Source organism: Heptranchias perlo, chromosome 16, assembly GCF_035084215.1.
Source record: "Heptranchias perlo isolate sHepPer1 chromosome 16, sHepPer1.hap1, whole genome shotgun sequence".
In the NCBI taxonomy this organism is placed as follows: domain Eukaryota; kingdom Metazoa; phylum Chordata; class Chondrichthyes; order Hexanchiformes; family Hexanchidae; genus Heptranchias; species Heptranchias perlo.
This window is the reverse complement of record NC_090340.1, coordinates 2,645,952-2,659,578: the sequence shown is the minus strand read 5'-3', so window position 1 is coordinate 2,659,578 and position 13,627 is coordinate 2,645,952. Positions and strand designations below refer to the sequence as shown.

At 43.8% G+C, this 13,627-nt stretch overlaps 1 protein-coding gene across 3 annotated transcripts; it reads left to right on the top strand.

Moving 5' to 3' along the window:
• Positions 1-3,623: 3,623 nt before the first annotated feature.
• Positions 3,624-11,616, top strand: LOC137333455 (zinc finger protein 501-like). Of its 3 annotated transcripts, none has more exons than XM_067997609.1 (2): positions 3,624-3,721; positions 8,986-11,616. In XM_067997609.1, exons 1-2 carry the CDS (start codon positions 3,643-3,645, stop codon positions 9,753-9,755), a joined length of 849 nt encoding a protein of 282 aa, XP_067853710.1. In that variant the 5' UTR covers positions 3,624-3,642; the 3' UTR covers positions 9,756-11,616. The 3 variants fall into 3 exon arrangements, with proteins under 3 accessions (XP_067853710.1, XP_067853709.1, XP_067853708.1); XM_067997608.1 differs by lacking the exon at positions 3,624-3,721 and adding an exon at positions 3,732-3,850; XM_067997607.1 differs by lacking the exon at positions 3,624-3,721 and adding an exon at positions 3,732-3,862.
• Positions 11,617-13,627: the final 2,011 nt, after the last annotated feature.

Genomic DNA, 13,627 nt, shown 5'->3' with positions numbered 1-13,627 from the left:
GCGGCCGTTAATGGTATCATGTGATTTATATCAATTAGTGTTAATTGTATTCAGGTGGTGTGTGTCAATTAGGAATTCTTGTGAACGCTTTTTATCGGAGAGCTTATCTAGGGTGTGATGTGTGTGTAAGGGGGATCTGTGAAAAAGGCTTGGAAGCAACTGAAGACCTGGCCCTAGTATTCTATCCTTCACTGCTTGGCTATCCAATTTATAACAGCGGGCAGTGAAATTAGTTTGGGATTGATACAGGACTATGGAGAGAGTGTGGGGAAGTGGGATTAATTTGAGATTGATACAGGACTATGGGGAGAACAGGGCAGTGGCATTAATTTTGGATTGATAGAGGACTATGAGAATAGAACTGGGCAAGGTAATTAGTTTTGGATTGATACAGGACTATGGGGAGAGAGTGCGTAAATGGCAATAGTTTTGGATACAAGTCTATGGTGAGATACAGGGCTATGGGGAGAGACTGGGTCAGGGAAATTAGTTTTGGGATGATACAGGGCTGTGGGTAGAGTGGGGCAGCAGGATTAGTTTTGGATTGATACAGGGATCTGGATAGGGTGCAGGGTTGAGGAATTAGTTTGGGATTGAAGCAGGGTGATGGGTAGAGCGTGGGCAGTGGGATTTAGTTTGGGATTGATCCAGGGATATGGGGAGAGAGGGGGTTAGTGGGATTTAGTTTGGGATTGATGGAGGACTATGGGAATAGAGCTGGGCAGGGGAATTAGTTTTGGATTGATCCAGGGCTATGGGGAGAGAGGGGGTTAGTGGGATTAGTTTGGGATTGATACAGGGCTATGGGAAGAGAGCAGGGCAGTGGGATTAATTAGGGGTTAATAGAGGACAATGGGGAGAGCGAGTCAGTGGAAGTAGTTTTGGGATAATGCAGGGCTCTGGGATAGATCGGTGCAGTGGGATTAGTTTTGTATTGAAACAGAGCTATGGCGTGAGACCAGAGCAGTGGTATAAGTTTCTGATTGTCGGATTAGTTTTGGATTGATGGAAGTGTATATGGATAACGTGGTAGGGAGATTAGTTTTGGGTTGACAGAGGGCTATGGGTAGAACAGGGCTAACCATGCAGGGTTTTGGGGTACAGTGGGGCAGTGTGATTAGTTTTCAACTGATACAGGGCTTTGGGGAGAGAGTGGGGCAGTGGGATTAGTTAACAATTGATACAGGGCTATGGGATGAGTGAAGCAGTAGCATTAGTGTAAGATTGATACAGGGCTCTGGGGAGAGAGTGGGGCAGTGGGATTAGTTTACAATTGATACAGGGCTATGGGATGAGCGAGGCAGCAGCATTAGTGTAAGATTGATACGGGGCTCTGGGGAGGGTGTGGGGCAGTAGGATTAGTTTGGGATTGATACAGGAGTAAGGGGAGAGAGTGGGGCAATAGGATTAGTTGTGATTGATGCAGGGCTATGTGGAGGGACCGGGGCAGTGGGATTAGTTTAGGATTGATACAGGGCTATGGGGAGGGAGCAGGCCAGTGAGATTAGTTTTAGATTGCAGTAGCAAAGTGCCTGCACAGACATGATGGGCAGAATAGCCTCCTTCAATGCTGTAAACCCCTATGGTTACAGGGAGTAAAAGAATGAGGGAAATCAGCAAATATAACTGAAAAATTACATGTTTGAACTTAAAATTTTGAATAAGTTTGTAGATATTTGGACATGGGAATGCATGCCCAGTTTATGTGGAATCCAAACCTGCCAAATAAATTATTTCTGTGATGAAATTTATCGTGTGCCATTGTGTAAACTCTTCAGTGCAATGGTTTGTTGTAAATATAAATTAAAATCAACAGATGATCAAACCAGGACAGTTAAAAAGATCTAAAGACTCCAGAACATAAGAATGGTGCTAGGAACTCGACTCTTGGAGCTGCTCTACCATGGCAGCTCTTTATCTCTTTAGTCCCAAATCATTGTCCTTTCTCCATGTCTCTTACTTCCCAAGTATCTATCATGCTTTGAAACACCTCAAGTAATTCTATATCTATGGGAATAGAGTTTCAACTTGCTGCCCAGCCATAAACCTGTTGTAGATCGGTTGCCCGTTAGAGAAACTATATATATTTCAATGGAAATGAAAATTGGGCGATTTTATAACAGGCCGCTAATTTGCAACACCAGGTTTATGCCAGGACAGCAAGTTGAAAATCGACTCTGATATCTAAGGTCAGAGCGGGAAATTTACCCAAAATCATGAACCGTTTTTTAAATTCGCTGTGTGACGTTGGCAAGGCCAGCATTTATTGGCCATTCCTAATTGCCCTGAGAATGTGGTGGGGTCCTCATTTGCTACAACTGAGGGGCTTGCTAGGCTATTTCAGAGGGCAGTTAAGAGTCAACCGCATTGGCATGGGATTGGAGTCACATGTAGGCCAGACTGGGAAAGGACGGCAGGTTTGCAGCTTCTGGATAGAAATAAAATCATTAAAAAGAGCCAATATGGGTTCATGAAGGGGAGGTCTTGCCAATCAAACTTACTGGTTTTCTTTGAAGGTGTAACAAGCAAGCTTGATATCAGTAAGACAGTGGATGTGGTGTACTTGGATTTCCGTTCCCCTGTAAAGGCAGGTACTAAAAATAAAGTGGGAGTCAGTGCAAATATTTTTTAATGGATTTGTAATTGGTTGATTAATAGAACCCAGAGGGTGGTGGTGCAGGAGTTGTCATCAGCCAGGGAGCCTGATACCAGTGGGATCCCACAGGGGTCTGTTTTGGGATCTCTTTAGTTTAATATCTGTACAAATGATATTACATCTACTTAATGCAGTAGATGTAATATATTTGGATTTTCAAGCGGTCTTCGATAAGGTACGGCATTATAGACTCATGACTAAGGTCAGAGCATGTGGAGTCAGGGGATAGGAAGAAGAATGGATAGGAAGCTGGCTACAAAACAGAAAAGAGAGAGTAGAGGTTAAGGGTAGGTATTCAGACTGACAAAAGGTGGGAAGTGGTGTTCCACAGGGATCGGTGCTGGGACCACTGTTGTTCACAATTTACATTAACGATTTGGATTCGGGAATCAGAAGTAAAATTTTAAAATTTGGGGACGACACCAAATTGGGGGTGTAGTTAATACAAAGGGAGTACACGTCCAAGTGTAAGAGGGCATTAATAAACCTGCAGAATGGGCGTGTAATTGGCAAATGAATTTCCATATAGATAAGTATGAGGTGCAGCATTTGGTGGGAAGAATAAGGAGGCCACATACTGCTTGGATAATGGGTCTAGATGGGATAGAGGAGCAAATGGATCGAGGGGGACTGATACACAAATCACTAAAAGTAGTAACACAGGTTAATAAGGCCATAAAAAGGCCTATGTGATGACGTGTCCCCTCCGGGGACAGTCTGTGTCGATGACGTGTCGTCTCCCCGGTTACGGTCTGTGCCGATGACGTGTCGTCTCCCCGGTTACGGTCTGTGCCGATGACGTGTCGTCTCCCCGGTTACGGTCTGTGCCGATGACGTGTCGTCTCCCCGGTTACGGTCTGTGCCGATGACGTGTCGTCTCCCCGGTTACGGTCTGTGCCGATGACGTGTCGTCTTCCTGCAGTCCCGCCAAAAACTTTGAATCAAAAAAGTTCAACGATGACGGATGCTGATTGGTTAAGAGGCTGATGCCCAACTGGGCCATTGAGAGGGCGGCACAGACTGGTGACGTCAGACGCACGCTGCCCGGGTGGAAGCGGATCGCAGGTCGGTGGGTGCGGATGAATGGCGACTTCCCCACGCCTCCCCCTCTCCCGCCGGTTCGGGGCCCGGAGAGCGGGCTCAGGTCTCACCGGGAGGCCGCCGGCTCCCCTCGGACAGACGCTTCCGGCCGCGGTGCGGTCACAGGTTAACTTCGCCCGTTGGTGAACACGGGCTCGCGAGAGAGCGGCGCATGCGCTCGGGGCAGCAGGGCGGTCGTCGGTCTGTTGGGCTTTGGTTTTGGTTTTGCCGGACGGCGGTGCTGGAATCACCTCTCACTCTATATTCTCGGTCCACGCCGGTTATATTTAGTGAACCATTGACTGATTCCCCCTCCCCTTCCCCCACTGTATATGGGGCAGATGTCGCACTGTGACCCAGCGTCATTAACTGGCACTGGTTAAAGTGTGTCCATGATTATATCCCCTGATACACAGATTCTGCAATTGTTGGTGTCATTACTGCATAAAATTCACAGCACAGAAACAGGCCATTCAGCCCAACAGGCCTATGATGGTGTTTATGCTCCACACGAGCTTCCTCCCACCTTAGTTCATCTTATCCTATCCTTCCATTCCTTTCTGATTCATGTACTTATTTAGCTTCCCCTTAGTGTATTTATACTATTTGCCTCAACCACTCCCATATGGTAGCAAGTTCCACATTCTCACCATACTCTGAGTAAAGAAGTTTCTCCTGAATGCTCTATTGGATTTATTCATGACTATCTTATTTATGGCCCCAAGTTTTGGATTCCTCCACAAGTGGCAGCATCCTCTTTATGTCTACCCTATCAAACCCCTTCATAATCTTAAAGACCTCTGAGACCTCTTGGTCACCTCTTACTCAAAGAGCCCCAGCTTGTTCAGTCTTTCCTGTTAGCAGAACTGAGAGGGTACAACTATCATCCTTGTAAATCTTTATTGCACCTTCTCCAGTGTTTCTAAATCCTTTTTTGGCATATGGAGAACAAAACTGTGCACACTACTCCAAGTGTGGTCTAACCAAGATTCTATACAAGTTTAACATGATTTCTCTGCTTTTCAATTCTATTCCTCTGGAAATGTGCTTTCTTTGCACATTTTATGGCATTGTTAACCTGTGTTGCTATTTTTAATGATTCATGGATCTGTACCCCTAGATCCCTTTACACCGCTTCCCCATTTAGATTCTTATTTTCCAAGGAGTATGTGGCCTCCTCGTTCCTCCTACCAAAATGCACTACTTCACACTTATCTATATTACATAGAATGTGCAGCACAGAAACAGGCCATTCAGCCCAACAGGTGCATCCTGGTGTTTATGCTCCACTTGAGCCTCCTCCCTTCCTACTTCATCTAACCCTCTCAGCATATCTTTCTATCCTTTCTCCCTCTTGCTTATCTAGCTTCACCTTAAATGCATCTATGCCATTCGCCTCAATTATCCCTCTGGTAGCAAGTTCCACATTCTAACCACTCTCTGGGTAAAGAAGTTTCTCCTGAATGCCCTATTGGAATTGAAATTAATTTGCCATTTACATGCTTATTGTGCAAGTTTATTAATGTCTTGTATTTTATCCCATTCTTCCTGGGTATTAACTATACCTCCCAATTTGGTGTGGTCCGCAAATGTTGAAATTGTACTTCCAATTCCCGAGTCCAAGTCATTTACATAAATGAAAACAGTGGTCCCAGCAGCGATCCCTGTGGAACACCACTTCCCTCTATCTGCCAATCTGAGTAAATAGCTTTAACCCCTACTGTTTTCTGTTTTGTAGCCAGCTTGCTACTTGTCCTCTGACTTCACATGCCCTGACCTTAGTCATGAGTCTACTATGCAGTACCTTATCGAAGGCCTTTTAAAAGTCCATGTATATTACATCCACTGCATCACCCGTATCTACTTTTTCTGTTACTACTTCAAGGTTGGTCAAGTGTGACCTTCCCTTTTGAAATCCGTGCTGACTATTCTTTATTATATTTTACTAACTCTCCTCAGGTTCTGTAATTGAACAGGTGATTGTTCGGGGAAGGATATCTGGAATAGCAAGCTACTTGTAACGGTTTCACCAAAAGCATATTTACATTTGTTATTGGGGAATCATTTTTATGATAGTGTCTGAACATTTTATTAAACTAAAATGGAATATTGCCCCAATTGAAACACTGCCCCTAACAAATGCCAGGTGAATGTGATGCGGGACAGTAACTGTACAGTAAAGTGAAGTGTCGTTGTGCTGAATGCAATGGTTAAAAGTTGAATGTGTCAGTGGGAGAGCATTTAGGGAGCAGCGATCATAGTATCAAAAGGTTTAAAATAGCTATGGAAAAGGACATGGACCACTCTAGTAAAAATACTCAATTGGAGGAGGGCCAATTTCAATGGGATGAGAACAGATCTGGCCCAGGGATGAAAGCTTGGCAGGCAAAACTATAATTGCACAGTGGGCAGCCTTTAAAGAGGAGATGGTTCGGGTATAGTCTAGGCACATTCCCACAAGGCAGAAAGGTAGGGCAACTAAAGCCAGAGCTCCCTGGATGACAAAAGACATAGTGAGTAAGTTGAAATGGAAAAAAGGGGCAAATGACAGATGTCAGGTTGGTGACACAAGTGAGAACCAGGCAGAATATAGGCAGTTCAGAGGGGAAGTGAAAAAGGAAATAAGAGGGGCAAAGAGAGAGTCTGAGAATAGACTGGGAGCCAACATAAAAGAGAATCCAAAAGTCTTCTACTGGCATAATACGGTAATAGGAGGAGGGATGGGGCTGATTAGGGACCATAATGGAGATCTACTGATGGAAACAGAGGGGATGGCCGAGGTACTAAATGAGTACTTTGCATTTGTCTTTACCATGAAGAAGATACTGCCAGAATCTTAGTAGAGGAAAATATAGTTTAGATACTGGATGGGCTAAAAATTAACAGAGGTACTTGAAAGGCTACCTTTACTTAAAGTAGATAAGTCACCCGGTCCGGATGGGATACATCCTAAGTTGCTGAGGAAAGTAAGGGTGGACATTGCAGAGGTACTGGCCATAATCTTCTAAACATCCGTAGATACGGGGGTAGTGCCAGAGGACTGGAGAATTTACACCCTTGTTCAAAAAAGGGTGTAAGGATAAACCTAGCAACTATGGCCAGTTAGTTTAACCTCAGTGGTGTGGAAACTTATAGAAACAATAATCTGGGACACAATTGACGTGTCGATTGGCTAAGGAAATCCAGCATGGACTTGTAAAAGGCAAATCCTGTTTAACTAATTTGATACAGTTTTTTGATGCGGTAACCAAGATGGTAGATGAGGGCTATACAGTTGATTTGGTGTATATGGACTTTCAAAAGACGTTTGATAAAGTGCCCCATGGTAGGCTTATCATCAAGATTGCAGCCCACGGAATAAAGGGGGCAGTAGCAATATGGATACAGAATTGGCTAAGTGACAGGAAAAATAGAATAGTGGTGGTAGGTTATTTTTTGGACTGGAGGGAGGTGTACAGTGGTGTTCCCCAGGGGTCGATGCTGGGACCACTGCTTTACGTGATATATTGTAAACAATTTTACAACACCAAGTTATAGTCCAGCAATTTTATTTTAAATTCACAAGCTTTCGGAGGTGAACGATGAGGAAGGAGGTAGCCTCCGAAAGCTTGTGAATTTAAAATAAAATTGCTGGACTATAACTTGGTGTTGTAAAATTGTTTACAATTGTCAACCCCAGTCCATCACCGGCATCTCCACATCATTACGTGATATAGATTAATGACTTAGACTTGGGTGTACAGGGGCACAATTTCCAAATTTGCAGATGACACAAAACTAGGAAGGGTAGTAAACAGTGAGGAGGATAGTGATAGACTTCATGAGGATATGGACAGGCTGGTGGCATGGGTGGACACGTGGCAGATGAAATTTTAATGCAGAAAAGTGCGAAGTGATACATTTCGGTAGGAAGAACGAAGAGAGGGATATAAACTAAAGGGCATAACTCTAAAAGGGAAACAGGAACAGAGAGATCCGGGGGTATATGTGCACAAATCGTTGAAGGTGGCAGGGCAGGTTGAGAAAGCGGTTAAAAAAGCAAACGGGATCCTGGGCTTTATAAATAGAGGCATAGAGTACAAAAGTATGCAAGTCATGATGAACCTTTATAAAACACTAGTTCGGCCACAACTGGAGTATTGTGTCCAGTTCTGAGCACTGCACTTTAGAAAGAGATGTGAAGGCCTTAGAGAGGGTGCAGAAGAGATTTACTAGAATGATTCCAGGGATGAGGGTCTTTAGTTACGTGGATAAACTGAAGAAGCTGGGGTTGTTCTCCTTGGAACATAGGAGATTTGATAGAGGTATTCAAAATCATGAATGGTCCAGACAGAATAGATAGAAACTGTTCCCATTGGTTGAAGGGTCAAGAACCAGAGGACAAAGATTTAAGGTGATTGACAAAAGAACCAAAGGTGACATGAGGAAAAACTTTTTTACACAGCGAGTGGTTAGGATCTGGAATGCACTGCCCGAAGGGGTGGTGGAGGCAGATTCAATTATGGCCTTCAAAAGGGAAGTGGATAAGTACTTGAAAGGAAAAAAATTGTAGTGCTACGGGGATAGGGCGGTGGAGTGGGACTAGCTGGATTGCTGTTGCATGGAGCCTGCACAGACTCCTTCCGTGATATAACCTTTCTATGATTCTGTGTTTGAGTCTTTGGGACCATGTGAATTTCTGCAAATTGGCTTTTCTCCTTTGGGTCCTGAGTCCATATTCTGCCTAGTGTGATGGGTTGTGAATCTCCATTCACTGATACCTGAACTGAGCTTGGGTAGTTCCCAGTGCCTGTGAGCTCACAACTCAAAGCGTCCCATAATTTGACGGTCATTGTAAAATCAATCCTTCCATTAAGGGCGCAGTTGCACTGCAATTTGGCATCAGTGCAACTCGGTTTTAGCATCCCTCTGATGTCAAGCTTGCAAAGTACAAATTGGGTATTAAGGCTCAAGTTGACTTTGAAACAAAGCCGAATGAGACTCGCTCTTCCAGGGAATCTCGGCCACCATTGCTTCAGTGTCAGCTGGGCCCTGACTCTGGATTCAGGTTTCATTTACACGATAACTGCTGCTTCACACAGAGCCTACAGTTGTGGTGTAAGTAAAGCCCTTGGATAGCCCCCAAGAGCGGCTGTTATCAGTAATGGTAGGGGATGCTTGTTTGAGGCTAGTGCCGACACAGTGTTGGGGTTTTGTCGTACCTGAGAACCCACAGGGCGTTTACGGATTCACATGTTCTTTGTGTTCAGGTTTGCGAGACGGAGATTGCTCGGATAATCTGGGACAAAGAGCCAACATGGAAATACTGAATGAAGCAGAAATGTTAGTAAATGATCAGCCTGGATCAGCGGTGACTCCTGGAAGTGGATCAACTGAGAATCCTGGACCCAGTCAGCAGGGGTCTGTCCCTCAGGAAGGGGGCGGCTTTCAATGTTTTGTGTGTGGGAAGAGCTTCAGGTGGCCCCATCTTTTGAAAATGCACCTGCGAGTTCACACAGGAGAGAAACCGTTCGAATGCACGCTATGTAAAAAGCGATTCAATAAATCCAGTTACTTAACAGTACATCAACGATATCACACAGGAGAGAAACCGTTCGAGTGTACGGAGTGTAAGAAACGGTTTTGCACATCTCGTGATCTGAAAACACATCAACGAACTCACACTGGAGAGAAGCCGTTTGAGTGCACAGTGTGTAAGAAGCGGTTCGGGCAGTCCGCTAACTTAATACATCATCAGCGAACTCACACGGGTGAGAAACCTTTTGAATGTTCAGTGTGTAAAAAGCGTTTTGGCAAATCCAGTAACTTAATCCAGCATCAACGATTTCACACTGGAGAGAGGCCGTTTGAGTGTACTGCTTGTAAAAGACAATTTTATACATCTGGTCAATTAACACGGCATTACCAAACTCACACCGGAGAGAAACCATTTGAGTGTACAGTGTGTAGAAAGCACTTTTATACATCTGGCTGCTTGAGCAGACATCAACGAATTCACACCAGCCAGAAATCGCTGTAATGTTCAGTTTGCCAAGCCAAATGACTTGATCCAGCACAGTAAATTCACATTGGAGAGATATTGTTGAATGCAATGGATTAGCTTGGAGATTCTGCAATCTCCTGCATGAATTCTTTTTCAGTTGGTTCCTCCAAGGGTGTCAGTGTTTGGATGTTTAGAATCGGTTCCTTTCCTACAGTGACTCTCCCCAGTATTCAATCCACCACAAGCAGTTCCCTGAACTGTGCTTACATAAGTTACATAAGAAATAGGAGCAGGAGTAGGCTGTACAGCCCCTCGAGCCTGCTGCGCCATTCAATAAGATCATGGCTGATCTTTGGTCTCAACTCCACTTTCCTGCCCGATCCCCATATCCCTTGATTCCTCGAGAGCCCAAAAATCTATCTATCTCAGCCTTGAATATACTCAATGACTGAACAACCACAGCCCTCTGGGGTAGAGAATTCCAAAGATTCACAACCCTCTGAGTGAAGAAATTCCTCCTCATATTAAATGGCTGACCCCTTATCCTGAGACGATGCCCTCTAGTTCTGGACTCTCCAGCCATGGGAAACAACCTCTCAGCATCTAACCTGTCAAGCCCCTTCAGAATCTTATATGTTTCAATGAAATCACCTCTCGTTCTTCTAAACTCCAGAGAATATAGGCCCATTCCACTTAATCTCTCCTCATAGGACAACCCTCTCATCCCAGGAATCAATCTAATGAACCTTCATTGCACTGCCTCCAAGGCAAGTATATCCTTCCTTAGATAAGGAGACCAAATCTGTATACAGTACTCCAGGTGTGGACTCACCAAAGCTCTACAATTGTAGCAAGACTTCCTTACTCTTGTACTCCAAACCACTTTGCAATAAAGGCCAACGTGCCATTTGCCTTCCTAATTGCTTGCTGTACCTGCAGGCTATCTTTCTGTGTTTCTTTTACGAGGATACCCAGATCTCTCTGAACACCAAATTTTAATTTCTCACCATTTCAAAAATATTCTGTTTTTCTATTCTCCCTACCAAAGTGAATAACCTCACATTTCCCCACATGATACTCCATCAGCCACCTTCATGCCCACTCACTTCATCTGTCTATATCCCTTTGCAGACTCTGTGTCCTCCTTACAGCTTACTTTCCCACCTATCTGAGTCATCAGCAAACTTGAATACATTACACTTGGTCACTTCATCTAAGTCATTAATATAAATTGTAAATAGCTGAGGCCCAAGCACTGATCGTTACAGCCTGCCAACCTGAAAATGACGTGTTGATCCCTACTTTTTTTTTGTCTGTTAACCAATCCTGTATCCATGCTAATATATTACCCCCGACTCCTTGAGCCTTTATCTTGTGTAACAACCTTTTGTGTGGCATCTTATCGAATGCCCTTTGGAAATCCAAATATACCACATCCACTGGTTTCTCTTTATATACCCTGCTAGTTACATCCTCAAAGAACTCTAATAAATTTGTTAAACAAGATTTCCCTTTCATAAAACCATGTTGACTATGTAATCATGATTTTTGAAGTGCCCTGTTACTACTTTAATAATGGATTCCAGCATTTTCCTGATAACTGATGTTAGGATTTGGGACTTCTAGTCCCAGGGTATCCTGTCACTCACTGTGTCCCAGGATGGGTTCCAGAACTGTGTTAACTGAGAACTCCAGGGATCGTTTGAGAGAGCACAGTTACAGCGATAATGGGTTAGATCACAGGATGTTTCGTGTTTGTGTCTGCTCAGCAGCCTGCCATTGCCCGGTGGCAAACCCTCAGCCAATATATCAAATGTGGTATTACCATATTTATTCTACTCTGTTCTGTCTTCATTTATGACTTTAAGAGACTAATAAAACCCGTTGTTTGAATGACTGCAGCGTTTACGGATCAAGTCACTGACTGCCTCCTCCGTAGAAATGTTATGTGATTAAATCCCAGCCTGTTTCACAGTGATCGGTCTTACCTGCTGTCATATTAAGCTCTTGAGGACATTAATCTCCTTCCTGTGTTTTGGAGACTATTGCTGCAGCTGGTCTTGGACCAACCCCATATGAACTAAAACATCATCTCATGTTACTAGTGGAGACCAGTTCAGTGTTTACCTTTCCACTGCAGCAATATGCTGGTCTCACTAATTTTTTGAACAGTCGCTTTCCTGACCTGTTCCATTCAACACACATTCATTACTTTGGTTTCTTGGGTGATAGCAGAGAATTTAATAGCGTGGTCTTTTAAATTCTAACATGATATACACCACAGTACCAATACAGTCTTACAGGGAATCTAATTAGGACCAAATTTATTGGTTTCTATAGTCAAAATATCAGTTTCCCCTTTTAGTTTACATGTACATTTGCATCAGCATAAACCCAAAATCCAAGGACATCCACTCGCAGAAGTGATGGATGTAGAATTGTACAATAAACGTAAGGTCAAAGAGTCTATTGCTCTGGTATCAGGAGGAACTGCGGCCGAGTCCTGAGGATGGTGGACAGGGGCTTAATGTGCTTAATACAAGAGGTGACGAGGTCAGGAGCCTGTTGCAGCAGCGGCTGTTTTAAGATCTGTTCTATTGATCCCCAAACAAAAGTTGAACTTTTTGGGATGAGTCTGTGCATTGCCAGGTGATTATAACCAGAGCAGCCTGTGATAGAACACCAGATAGAAAGCAGGGAAGTTCATGGTGATGATTGAGGCCCCTATCACTTTAGGATCAACAGAAACAAACAGGTGGATAATATAGAAATTAGAGACAAACAGAATGAAGGAATAATTAAAGCACCAGTGAGAATTGCAGCAAAATACAAACTCCCTCAGCCAGTTCCTTTGGTACAGAGAGTTTACTCTGTGACCTCAAGGCAACATCCAAAGTGGTTTATTGATTAACTAAATAATGAAGCAATCGGATATGAAACAAAAAAACAATCACAGTGTCAGCTGCGATGACATGGATGTGTGCTCGAGGTGCTGCAGAGCGAAATGCACAGTGGGCTATCCTTGAAGATGCTTCCGACCACCCCAGCCCCATAGGCTGCACACAGGCTGGATTAAGCCTGGGCAGAACCTAACTTGGAATGAGCAGACTTTAAGGAAGTTGATTGCTAGGCACTGCAGTGTCAGTGATGTCAGAAAGCAATGAGACTCTGCCGGAACAACAACATTGAGGTAACTTAGCAACAATAAATAAAGAACATGCTGTTGGAGTTAAAGTATAGACTCTCCCAACACAGACCTTGGGCTCACTGAAAAATGGCAGCTTCCATGAGCAGATCTCGTGCATGAAATATGGCTGCCTTTGCACAAGTCGTGACTACAAGTACGTCACAGGCCTAACAATTACCCTTGTTTATGGCATCAAATACTCTCCTGTTCCACATTATCCGACTTGCATTCAGGCTATGAATAAAGACAGATATTTCCAAGTTCTTGCTGGTGATTGAGGGAGGATGGATGTTCCATAATGTTGGGTTTACACGACTAACAGTTAAAAGGAGAATTTGTTACACAAACAGACACTATCCTGGACTCGCACCAGTGCAGTTAGTGGGAGCAGCCAAAGACTGAAACAGTTGCTGAAGGTCATACCAGATATTGGGAACTGCTGTAACCTTAGAGAATAACGGGCTTCCTGCGGTCAGGTTCCCCAGATTGGCTCCAATTTCAGTACAAAATCTTAGCCTCCATTGGAGTGATGCAACAGTTCCAGGTCGCATGCAGCAACCTATATTAGTGGAACAAAACCTCGCATTTATATAGCATCATCCCTTAGAAACTCCTCAAAGTTTTTCACATACAATCAATTATTTTCAAATTAAATGCAGTGACTATTATGTAGGCTATATTGTGCACAGCAAGATCCCATGAATAGCGATAAGATGAATGG